This window comes from Mauremys mutica, chromosome 11 (assembly GCF_020497125.1).
Source record: "Mauremys mutica isolate MM-2020 ecotype Southern chromosome 11, ASM2049712v1, whole genome shotgun sequence".
Lineage (NCBI taxonomy): Eukaryota > Metazoa > Chordata > Testudines > Geoemydidae > Mauremys > Mauremys mutica.
In genome coordinates this window covers 28,774,952-28,787,419 of record NC_059082.1, presented here as the reverse complement: position 1 = coordinate 28,787,419, position 12,468 = coordinate 28,774,952, and the positions used below count along the sequence as shown (strand labels likewise).

The window sequence follows — 12,468 nt, the reverse complement described above, 5'->3', positions numbered from 1 at the left end:
ACAAAGACCACCCATGAAATTTTATTATATGTCAGTTTTAGTGGGTGTCTTTAGAGTGTTAGTTCTTACATATCCCTGTTTATCATATTTGTTTGTTTTTCAACCACATGATCAAACAGTTCAGCTTACCATTATAAAAATAACTATCCCAGAGGGCAAGGTGGTCAGCACTGTACCCCTTAAAAAAGGGTCTTACCCGTACTGTGAAACATACTTGGATCATACATTCAGGATGCAGGACTTGTACATGGAGTATGCAAGTATGGCCTTACTTGGATTTTCTCTCCAATTTGTTGGTACCATTCAAACTGGAATTTTAAACTACTTACAATAATGGAATACGATAGGGATAAATAAGCACAGCTTTTATAAGGGTATAGTGATTTCTCTCACACGTTAGAATCCTTTAATTTAGACAGGCTTTTAATACAGTGCCTCCCAAGAGTCTGGTAGAGACCTAGTTATGTGGAGAGATACATGTGGCGGGTTAAAATAAGACTGAGATAGGAAACACAGAGTAATAATAAATGATCATTACCAGCTTGGGAAAAGGTTAACAGTGGAGTGCCTTATAGATCCAATACTGGGGTTAGTATTGTTCCATACAGAATAGAGCCATGACAAAAATTGTTTAAATCTCGGTAGAGGAAATCGTAGTGCAGCCCAGATTTAAATAATAATAAAATGACAGACTGTCTTGTTTCAACCAAGCCCATCCTAGGTCTGCTTTTCTGGCTGCAAACCTCTGTCCTTAAGCAGGGGGAAAGAACATCTTTTCCCTCCTCTTCCTTTTGAGGGGACAGTCTTTAATAGCAGCTGTCTCCAGTCCCTACTGAGATACATTCTAGTACCCAGGTTTGTCCCTTGCTTACTCCTCAGGTTTATGAGGTGTATAAATCCCTTCACAATACTGGTAAGTAAATCAATAGTACATACTCAGCTTGATTATTGCATTGAGTTTTGGTCACCTCATCTCAAAAAGGACATAGCATGGAGGTGTGATGGGAGAGATTAAAGATACCAAAGCTGTTTAGTCTTGAAAGGAGTAGTAGTGATGGCTAAATGGTAAAGGTAATTAAAATAATTAATGGTGTAAGCCAGTGAGTTACTCCTGTTTGCACTTTACCAGAATCAGAGGATAATAATAAAATAATGCTTTGGTGTTCATGTGATTACATTAAAACTATAGATGTGTTTTTGTTACCAGTATAGTAGTTCACACCTTATCCTTCATTATAATACTGTATTCCATATGTGGCTGCCGATTTTACTGGTTGTCACAAGGGAAAAGCAAGATAGGCAAGAACTGCCAATTCCCGCTTCACATTAACAGTAAACTAACATACTAAATGTGATCAAGTCAGACCTAATTACTGAAGACAGTAGATGAGGTTTATTGATTATTAAATTTTCAAACTAAGCAGCTGGAAAGCATTTACTCTCCTTTTTCTCCCATAAATAATGGTCTGTGTTATTTTCATGGGCCAAGGCATGACCTAATGTTTTTAACAGTATTGTAAATCAGATGGATTAGGTATTTAGCACCAGTATAACTATTCAAAGGACAACTTGTTATGGCACTTTCTGGAAATCCTCCATAAAAAAGAATTAGTATAATTGAAGAATGACTAAAATGTGGTGCCAGTAGTTGCTCAAAATGTATTTTTTTGTCATGAAGTTAGTTTCTAGAAGTTCAGGTGGGTTTTGTACATTGCATATTGTATGTTGTACATAGGCTTTGCAGAATTCAATGTTTATTTTCTTATAAATTTCAGTGGAAATATTAATATTTAAGGATTCGTTTCAATTTTTTTATTTACATTTTCACAGTTGAGTGAAATTATGGGTTGCTAGCATTTTTTTATTTCTATTGATTTAAATTTTCACAGTTGTGAGAAATTACAGGGGGCCAGACAATAATTATTTACTGACAGTAGATGTTGAGATTCAAAAAGTTAAAGATTTATAACCATTAAAACATTGAAACATCACATTTCAAAATATACAAAATAAATATCCTTAAACCAAACTATAATAGGTTCTCAAGCAGCATTTTTCTTATTTTACCTATCTGTAAATTTCAATTATGGTCAATAGAAAAGGTGAAATTGATGTTTACTGATAAAAATGTACGGAATGCACACATCAGAGAAAATATGGAAAGGTATATGTGTACCGGTTTATTTCTAGTACCCTACTGTACCCTACTGTAGTTTACTGTGCTGCTGTTTGAAATTTTACGTAGGCAAACATATTTTTTTCTGTAAATGCATTTGCAGTGCCTAGATTTAAAAATAATCTAAAATTTAATAGTTTGCATAATATGCTATCACTCCTATCCCCCGCAGCAACAAAAAAATCCAATTCTGTTAGAGAAAGTTAACACTGTTACTTCCAAATGGAATTTCAGAAAAAACAGTTTGAGGGTGGTTAGTTAAATGGTTATAAACTTGGATCTATGGCCCTATTTGTTTAAAAAAACCTGGCTGTACAATTTGCAATTAAATTCATTTGTTAGAGAAAAGCATGGAGTGTTCTGTTTTTGTGCAGATCGCTATTTTCTTTGATTCATTAAAGTTCGTTTGGCCCTTTTTAATAAAACATTATTGTTATTTAACCCTTTTTGTATGTCTTATGTCATCTATAATGGTTCTCCCATCCAGGAAATCAAGGAGAGAAAGAAATTTTGCCAGACATACATACAAGACTTAGTGAAAGAAGCTGCTGACATCAATATGAAAAATGAGTTGTTGCAGAAGCTGTGGCCTCAGATGTTCATTGAGCTTGTCAGGGATGCGGTGATAGAAATACGTAATAAAAATTCCTACATGAAACTCTGCCTACAGCGGATCACTGATCAAAAATAGCAAAGTTGATTCCTGCTGACTTGCAAGCTATTGGTCAGTATTGTATGTTATGTTTCACAAAGACATAAAACAAAAGAATATAAAATTACCATCACTGTAGGACACTTTTTAAAGGATGCCTTTCAATTCAATGAGCTCTGTTTTTACAGCTAATGTTTCTCTCTCTAGTTTTCAAAACAAAAGTTTTCTTTTATACAAGTTTTCTTGTATACAATTCTAACAGTGCATCCTTAGCTAAAGTAATAACATAGAAATAACTTGACAGCTGTGCCATGGTTTACTAAGTCTTTTGCTTTTTGTTGTTTCTGATGCTATTGCTGTAGTGCTAAAGCATTGGTTTACACTCTGATGTTTGCCTTATGGTTTTTATTGAACACTTTTGAGTTGTTTCCTTTTTGACTATTTGCTGCTGTGATTAAAAATATTCACAGTTCAGAATATTGTTTTTTTTATGAGCGGAAGCTAATAACTTATTATGTTTACACTCCCTAACCCTAATCATTTAAGACTTAATATTATTTAATACAATGGATTGTCAGTTCAGTATTGTTATAAAAGGAGTACATTTTACCAAAATAAAACTAATTGAAGATCCTCAACTAAACATACTGTGATGCTAGTTTTAATTCCAGATATTTTTCATTATTTTTCTTTTATATGTGTATAAATGTGAACTATAATGTGTAAAATACCAAAGTAAAATAAGGGGGCTTTGATGAATTTTATCATTGTTCTGTTAGGATACATACAAAATATTTATATAATTTATTCTGCCTTCTGGCTAGTAAATGATGAATTTCCAGCTCACCCCACATTCTTTGAAACATGAGACATAGAAACAATATATTAAATTCCATCTTGAAACACGATGTTTCCTTTTAAGTGCTTAGGGATGGATTTTTAAAGATATTTATATGCCTAAAGATGCAGATAGGCACAATCGCATTAAGTGCCTATGTGCTTAGTCACTTTTGAAAATCCTACTGGGTGTCTGTCTGTGTGTTTAGGTACCTAAATACCTTTGAAAATATTGGCCTTAATAATGTACTGTAGATAGTTATCTTCTCAGCAGAGGTACAGTGTAGCACCTCATTTGCTGGTACTGTTTTCACAGTACTGGCCCTGGCTTTTGAGCAGTTAAGAATGGCCAGACTTAGGGTGACCAGATATCTCGATAAAATTGGGACTGTCCCAATATTTAACCGTTTGTCCCACATCCCGATCAATGTATGATCAGGACACCATTTGTCCCGATATTCAGGTAAGGAGGCAAGCGGGAGGGAGGCGCTGACCCCGTGGGTGCTCCAGCCCTGGAGCACCCACGGGGAAAAATTGCGGCCAAAGTCCCCCCCTCCTCGCCTCCTTTTCCCCTCTCTCTCCAGCACGCTGCGTCCTCGTTCCTTCCTCTCACCTAACAGCTGTTTAGCGGCGCTTTCCAGGAGGGAGGGGGAGGAGCGGGTACGTGGCACGCTCAGGGGAGGAGGCGGAGAAGAGGCAGGGGCAGGGACTTGGCGGAAGGGGTTGGAATAAGGGCGGGGCGAGGGCGGTGCAGGGGTGGGAAGAGGCGGTGGGTGGGCGAGCACCCACCTGGCAGAGGGGAAGTAGGCGCCGTAGGGATGAGTGGTGGGCGGGGGGGTGAAGAGGCGAGCGACGAGCGGGCGGGCGGGGAGGTGAGCTGTGGGTGGGGGACTGCAGAGGGACGCACCAAGCCAGCGGTAGCCGGGGGATGAGGAAGGGTACAGTGGGGGGGGCCAAGCAGGGAGGGGGCGGGACCTAGGGCAGAGTGGCGGCAAAGCCTGGGAGGAGTGGGGGTGGACTGAGGGTGGAGCTGATGGCACCCCAGTGTGTCCCGATATTTTCGTGTGGTGATCTGGTCACCCTAGCCAGACTCCTGGTGGGAGAGAAATGGGTAAACTGAGACTGAGGGATGTTCTTTTTTAGAGTTTTTTATTTTCAGTAGGACAAATCCTGTCTCCAGTGCCAAGCCCAGATAGTTTATGATATGAGGGAAGGAAAGTCTCTGCTCCCCCACCCTCAGTTCTACACTCCTCAACTGAGTACCCTGTATGGGAGAGGGTAATGGGGGGGTCCTTGGCGTAGATCCACCTATCCTCACCCCTCCAGGAGTGCAGAGAGACCCTCTATGCAAGCTCCCAGGTTCCTAGCCATACCCAGACTCCACAGAGCAAAACTGCACTGCTTCCACTATGCCCAGGGCTCTCCATGGCTGCTGAGGAAGAGGAGGCTTTTCCCCTTTATACATACAAATCCTGTTACTGCTAAGAACAAATACGTTTTTTAAAAAATGGTTAAAAGCAGTAGAAAAGTTTATACACAGACAGAAATGCAGCCTCTCTTTCACGGCTCCAGTAAATCAGTCCGGTGTTTTAACCTGCAGCCAGCTAGTAATTTCTCAAGCAAAGCTGCAGCTTCTCCCCTGCCACTGCTTCAAACTGTTTAACCGCTCCCTAAGGAGACAAAAAACGTTTGGTAAGGAAATGTGCCTGGCTATCACCTAGCGTCACCATTGCCTGCCAACTGCATTATTTATGTATTTTTTCAATTGACTAAAAATACATCCTTCACAGCTTCTCAAGGCACAGAGACTTTAAGAAACAGTTCACAAAAGAAAAGTCTAATGTCTTCCTCCCCCACCGCCCGAAAAATAAACCATCAGTCAAAAGCCTGCAGAGATGTGTGGTGCATGCTGCCCTAGAAGTCAGCTGATGGGAGCTCTTATGGGAGAGACAAATTCCAGAGTACAAGGACATCCCCTGACAACACCCTGCCAGCTGCTTCCAGACATTTAAAGGTAGGGACTGTCAGTTCAAGTGCTCCAACTGACTTCAATGGTTAGGGCTCATCTACGTGAGAAAGTTGCACCAGTTGAACCCAGGTGTGATTTAGCCAATGTAAAAGCCTGTGTGGCCACTCTTATTTTGATTAAATGGGGATTATTTCCTTTTAGCTTAAGTCTATTACAAATCTGCTAAACTGAGATAAAATACTCTTAAACCAAAATAACAATGGCCACTTAGGGGTTGCACTGGTTTACTAAATCAGCTTGCATTTTTTCTTGCATATAGATAAGGCCTCAGCTGTCAGAGCACCTGTAGAGACTCAAAATATAGGATCTTCAATCAATATCAATGCCTTGAAATGTAGCTGAAAGTGACTAGAGGGAGACAATGTAGTCTGAGCTGATGCTAGCTCTTTGGGGGCCCTTCACAGCAATATTTTTGTCCCCCTCACAACACACAATTAAAAGTGAATAGAGGTCCCCCTTGAGCTGCTCAAGGCCCTAAGCAATTGCTTAGCCTGCTTATGCCTCGCACCGGCTCTGAATGTAGTCATGGGAGCATTGGTGTAGTACATTCTCCTCACCAACCCAGCTAAGCAATTCAGGTGCCACATTCTGCATCAACTGTAGCCTCTGAGTGGTCTGAAATAGCCCCATGTCAAGAGCACATTACAGTAAGGCAATCTGAGGGTGACAGAGGCCTGGGTGACTGAGCACTTCCTTAACCTGCCAGCATCATCGCTGACTTCCCTGCTTCAGAAAAGGTCTTCCTGTTTTATGTATGTTTTTCTGCTCTTTAATTCATTCTAGTTCACTGCTATTAAGTATAATACCTTCGTTCCTCAACTGGAAAACTATGATGCCTGGGAGCTTACCCTTTATATTAAATCCTGGCAGAATTTAATAGAGATTAAATCAGTTGGGTCCTATAGAAATTTTAAGAAGTCTATATAAACTATTCCAGTCAGTAGAATTTAATAGAGAACGATCTCCTTTCAATGGGCTTTTTGAACCATCCAATTAAATTTATAGCAGGGATATTACATATGAAATCATTAGGATGATCCAAAAATCCCAATAGAAAAGTTATTTTTCTATTAAATGCTGTAGTACTTTTCCATAAGGGAGAAGTCCATTCCCTACAAAATCATAACAAAAGTGGAGTTCACACTGTAGAAATGCAGACTGGGTATTGAAATTATCTGAAAAAATGTGCATTTACAAAACTTTTTGGGTACATCAGTTCCTGTTGCAGCATGTCCATTTTGGGGGTGGGGGGGGGGAAACTTCTCAATCCTGCTTCTGCATGGGGGACAGAAACATCACCAGCTGTGTGAAGGTGCAGAGCTCTTCCTGTGGTGTAGCCAGAGCAGGTAGGTTCTGTTTGCTCCCATTCAGCAGCAATAAAAGGTTGAATCCTCTTTAGAAAAAAAAATCTGTAGGGCTGGAAGGAGACACCTTGGTTCCAGAGGGAGCCAGGGCACTAATAATATTAAGCCCTTAAGAAGTATGGTCCTGCTTCAGGACTTTGTGGTGTGAGTTAAGGACCCTGATAAAGCTGAATGAAGTGACCCAGAAGATACAAGGGTGGGCTGTAGAACCTCCTTTCTTGAGGGTGCTGTGTTCACTATGAGGTGTGAATGCTGCAGGTCCACATTGCCCAAATTCTCCTCTTCAATGACAGCTGTCATGGTAGGATTATTAGTTGGCTAAATGATAGTAGCTGATCAGTTTATAATGAAAAACATTACAATTGTGTAACTGTTACTAATTTTTTTTTAGTAGGGCTAATACGTTCAGTCACTTTCTCCCTTCCCCCCTAAATTTACACATGCTGTTTAGGAAACAACTGGGTTTGGACATTAGTGTGGTTTTAAAAATAAGAGAGCTTATAATTCTAACAGCAACACAGTCTAAATAAAATTTTGAATAGACTATATGGTGTTAATGTACACATTGAAATGACTTGAGTCCATTCAGACAGAAATGTGTGATAGGTTACTGCAGCCACTGTGCTAATCACTAGAGGCCTGAGTTGCTGAGCACCCACAACTCCATTTGAAATCAGCATGAGCAGCAGGGGCTCATCATTTGTGAAACTCAGGCACCTCTTTGTTTAACTCTTTTTAACATTCCATATGTAAACTCAGGTCCAGTTGGACCCGAGCTAACTACATATGCAACATTGAAGACCATGTGCCATCTTGAGAAAATACATTGATTTTCACTTCTGGAAAAGCAGTTCTTTTTCAGCATGAAAAGCCTAATATATAATAGGCAAATATGAGCCTTGCTATTTGGAATGATGCATGCATACATAGATCTCCAGGCCAGAAGGGACCACACTGCATACCACGGGCCGTAGAATACCAACCAATAATTTCTGCAGTGGAAGAAAATTCTTCTTCTCAAGTAAGTGAACGTTATTGAGCCTGATAACTAGTGGGTATAATTTGGGAAGACGTCCCTGCTCAATGTAAAGACTCCAAGTGGTGATGAATCTACCACTTGATTATGTCCAAAGCTGTCTTGTTTGAGGATGGCTTAACTGAGACCTTTGTGTGCATGTTTCAATCACAATTCTGTTGCCAATGTCAATCTGAAATACTCCTAAAGGTGGAAAAGGTACAGTATGATCTTGACCGCTAAACCTTCTGAAAACCCACTTTGTCTTGGGTTATTTATGAAGCTTTTGCTTTATATGTTTTCTGAGACAAGAGATTTCCTTTGAGGACAAGGACAGATATGGCTATTTCTTGCTTTTACTCCATGTGTTAATTAGACCATTATCTGAATTCATTTCAAATACTTTATTTTTGCTGGACTGATTCATTGTTTGTTATGCATAGCTCTCCTTGCTGAGGATCAAGGTTTCAGTTGCAGAGCAATATTTCCTACACTCCTTTTGATACGGGATCTTAAAAAAGAACAGAGCTGGGGTACACTCATATATCCAGTCTGTACAGAACAAAAGGAGTGGTGATTCATCTGATAGGAACCACAAGACAATCCTGCCAGTTATGTGGAGAAAAGCACTAGGAAGAGGTTTTATTTATGTGCAATAAAGTAAGTAAAGCTGCTTTGCTTTCCAGGACAAAGGATTTAGATTTGTATCTTGAAAGAGATCAACTCTTTGTTCTCCATCCTCTGTTAGTCTCTGATATAATTCAGAAGTACCTTGGCTCACAGCTATGAGTGATTCCATTTTCATCACATTAATTATAACAAAAGGCCCTCAAGACCTTAAAACATTAGATTTCTATAGAAGGAGCTATACTGACGCTGTTGTACAAAATACATCCAGACATAAATATTAAATGCATTCTACAAGAGAATTAGCTAACAATTACTTTGATATTCATTGTTTTCAGCAATGTATTTTTCATCAGTCAAATTGGTAGGTTACGTTGCTTCTTTCTGCTATACTTATGTGCTTGCATAGTTGAACTACCAGTTCTTAAAGAAAATAAAACTAATTATTTGCTATTTGAAATTGTTCACTAAACTATTTGTGTGAAGAATTTGGTTTGAGAGCAGCTCAGTGGGAGTATTCAACATTGGAGTGGTTGCAGTTACTTTTGACTGAGTGAGCCATACTGTGTCTTGGAACACAGTTTCCAGTGTAAATGTTTTTCTCTCTAGATGATATTTTTTGTCAAAAGCCACATGTTTGTCTATTTCGTCTCTTATTTTTTCTCTGAATTTAAATGGTTATAGATTTAAAGAAAAATGTTGGCTATTTATATTTGTGTTTTTATAATACAATAACAATGGTTATATCTGATTCCTTGATGTTAGTTCTTCCCCTTTTCTTCTTGGAGTGTGTAAGTTTTGGTGAGTTGTTATACACACAGAACAAGAGAAAACTGGAGGCGGAGGAGAAAGAATACAATGGCTGTGACTGTTTACTATTGGGCAATACAGTGATTTGAACTAAGAAGTGAGTCTAAGCTGGTTATTCTACATACTGAGGAGTGGGGAGGAAGGTATTCTGTGTAACTAGTACCCACTTGCAGATCACCTCTGAGTTTGGCTTTCTGAGCACAAGTCTAAGGAAGTTGAAGTGATGTCCCATCCTGTCTCTCTCTCACCCCTCCCCTACATCGTCAGGAAAATATGTGGGGGGTTGTGTCAAAATAGAAGTATAGCAGGAGGAGCAGATAACCAGTTCGTGAAAGAAGGTGCAGGTAAAGAAAACCCCACACAGCTCCTTCTTCCAGTTCTCTGGCATGTAACTACACTAGCTTCAACTTCCTTACTCTCACTTACCAATATGTAACTTATACCACCTCATACATCACTCTGTATTTGGCCCAGCATTGTAAATGTGCTACAGCAGCCATGGGAAAACATCAGAGTGTTATGTTACCACTCATGTTCTGAGTTGCCATATTTGCTGTGTGTATCTAGAGAGAGAGAGGTGGATGGACACCACACCTGGGAAGTACTGGTTCAGTAAACAGAGTGAGAGGTTTAAAAGGGAGGAAAGCATTTTTCTTCTCACCTGGTGGTAACAGATAGACCTATTTCTTTGTCTCTTTGTCCAGCTTGTCCTCATCTGTCCCTCCACGAATGCAAGTCAATGCTGCACCATTCTGTTTTGTTGTGAGCACGTTCTTTCCATTTCTGTCCAAAGAGTTTTGTCATGGGATCAGCCCAGCGCATTTTCGGTCTGTCAAGTGGTCACTTGTGGTGTCTGGGGATCCAGTCACTGATGTGGGTTGTCCACCTATTGTCTTGTCTGCAGACTACATGACCCATAGACATATTGCAAGCTGGAATATCTTCAGCTAGTGAAGATTCTCTCTGTGCAGAGATGCAGAAGACAGCTCAGGCTAGGACACCTTAGTCAACGGTTTCATTGAAAGCAATGTACCCAAGGAGTGCCATTATACAAGATAGCTCAACTTCTCCACCTGGTGACTGCATTGACTCAAGGCCACCCAATGCACAAGTATGCTCTACAATTTGTTTGCAAAAATAAAATTAATTGGCTTTGAGTGTGTTTTGGACATTGATTGGCTAAGGTACAGTACAAAAGAAGAATTAAATCAAGAGAGTGGAACCAGATGAATCTCTGGTGCTACTACATTTTGGTTAATAGAGTTGCGCCAGACCTTAATCCTGCCTAGTTTGCTAATCCTTTGGTTCATACTGACCTCTTTGGCCTCCTCCTAATAATAGTGAGGAAAAAGTAGTTTTGTGTGATGAGAGAGCAAACATCTGACAGATGTTAGTCATGTTACTTAATCCACTAATAGAAGACGCTCAAATACTACAGTGATGAGAAAGGTAGAAGAATCTATACCCTGGTATATAGAGTATACTCAGTCTATCGATATGTAATTACAGGTGCATTTTACTGGAGCTTAGTAAATTGTCACATCTATAAATGTGAGAAGTTTTTAGTTTCAGACAAATTATTCCCTTCAGTTTAGCATCCTCAATGTGAAATGCTGGGACATTAGTCATACTTCGTTTTACATGACTCACATGTGGGGCTTCATATGAACACTGAACAGATCATAAACAAACTCATTCTCTTTCTGGAACGCTAGATGGGGATAACATAAACAGCAGTAACCTTTTCAAAGCTGTGAGAACTATACTTTTACTAGGATCAGGATAACAAAAACCTTTCTGTATGTAATACTGTGCCTTTAACACTTAAGGACAAGGGGGGATAGCCCAGATTCACATATGGTTTCCATCTATTTATAATATACCATTGGACAAGTGATTGTAAAGTTAATTCAAAATACATTCTCAAAGTGGTGAGGAAATTGTGCCTGTGAATGTTATGTTTGCATTACTTATATACATTCACATAGTCTAGACTTCTTATTTGGGTGTGCAAGTGACTTTATGGTATTAACATAATTTACACTCAGTGAAACAAACCATGGCAGCATATAGAGAAGCTCTGACTTGCCAATAATGAATCATTGTGGCTTTGTTAGCTAGCTGCTATATCAAGTTAAAAGATTAAGAAGTGTACTCCATAGCTAGCATGTGTGCTCTCCCTGCATCCATGCAGCAGGCGTTGAACCATAGCGTATAGATGGGAAGTCCACCATACCAACATGTCTGTTAGTCTATAAGGTTCCGCAGGACTCTGCTGCTTTTACAGATCCACACTAACACGGCTACCCCTCTGATACTATACCAATCTCGAGTTTCCTATGTTTCCTAATGGAGTCATAAAAGGATTTAAAACGTGATGGGAACAAAAGAAGACTAAACATAACCTTCCCCCTCCTACTAATTCAACACATATCAGCAAGATATGATAAACATCATGCAATTGTCATAGTTAGTGTAAAATACATATTTTAGGACTGTCAGGTCACCAAGCTACTGTGTAGATCTACACTATGAAGTCCTTACAGAGATGCATTAGAGTCCAGGCGCTAACAATTCGATAATAGTGGTGACATTAATCAATATAATCAAAGGTGAATTTCCACTGTTTTGTATAATCTGGAAGACAGGAGTTGGCTTGCCTCTTTGGAGAAAAGGGGGAATGGAGAAAGGATCTCCAGCTGCCTCATGGGTTGACTACTGAACACAATATTTATTAAAGCAATTGTATTCTCTGTGTGATCCTTTGGAAACTATGGACCCTGTAAACACATGGCAAACCTCATAACTGCCAATTTAAAGAGGTGAGCATGAAAACCTCTCCTGACAGGATGGCAACCCCTTGGCAGGCATGTATATATAGAAAATTTACCTGTGCAAACACAATGCTACAATACTGCCACCACTATTGGATTTACGCAAAGAGCAGCGAAAACTAGA

The 12,468-nt window shown here is 39.6% G+C and overlaps 1 protein-coding gene across 1 annotated transcript in view; it reads left to right on the top strand.

Moving 5' to 3' along the window:
* The window catches only part of LRRC49 (leucine rich repeat containing 49), a 122,483-nt gene extending 119,009 nt beyond the window's left edge, over window positions 1-3,474 (top strand). The window contains 1 exon segment of the mRNA XM_044980221.1: window positions 2,664-3,474. Within this exon segment, the coding sequence (XP_044836156.1) occupies window positions 2,664-2,867 (204 nt within the window). The 3' untranslated portion in view covers window positions 2,868-3,474.
* The last annotated feature ends 8,994 nt before the right edge of the window (window positions 3,475-12,468 follow it).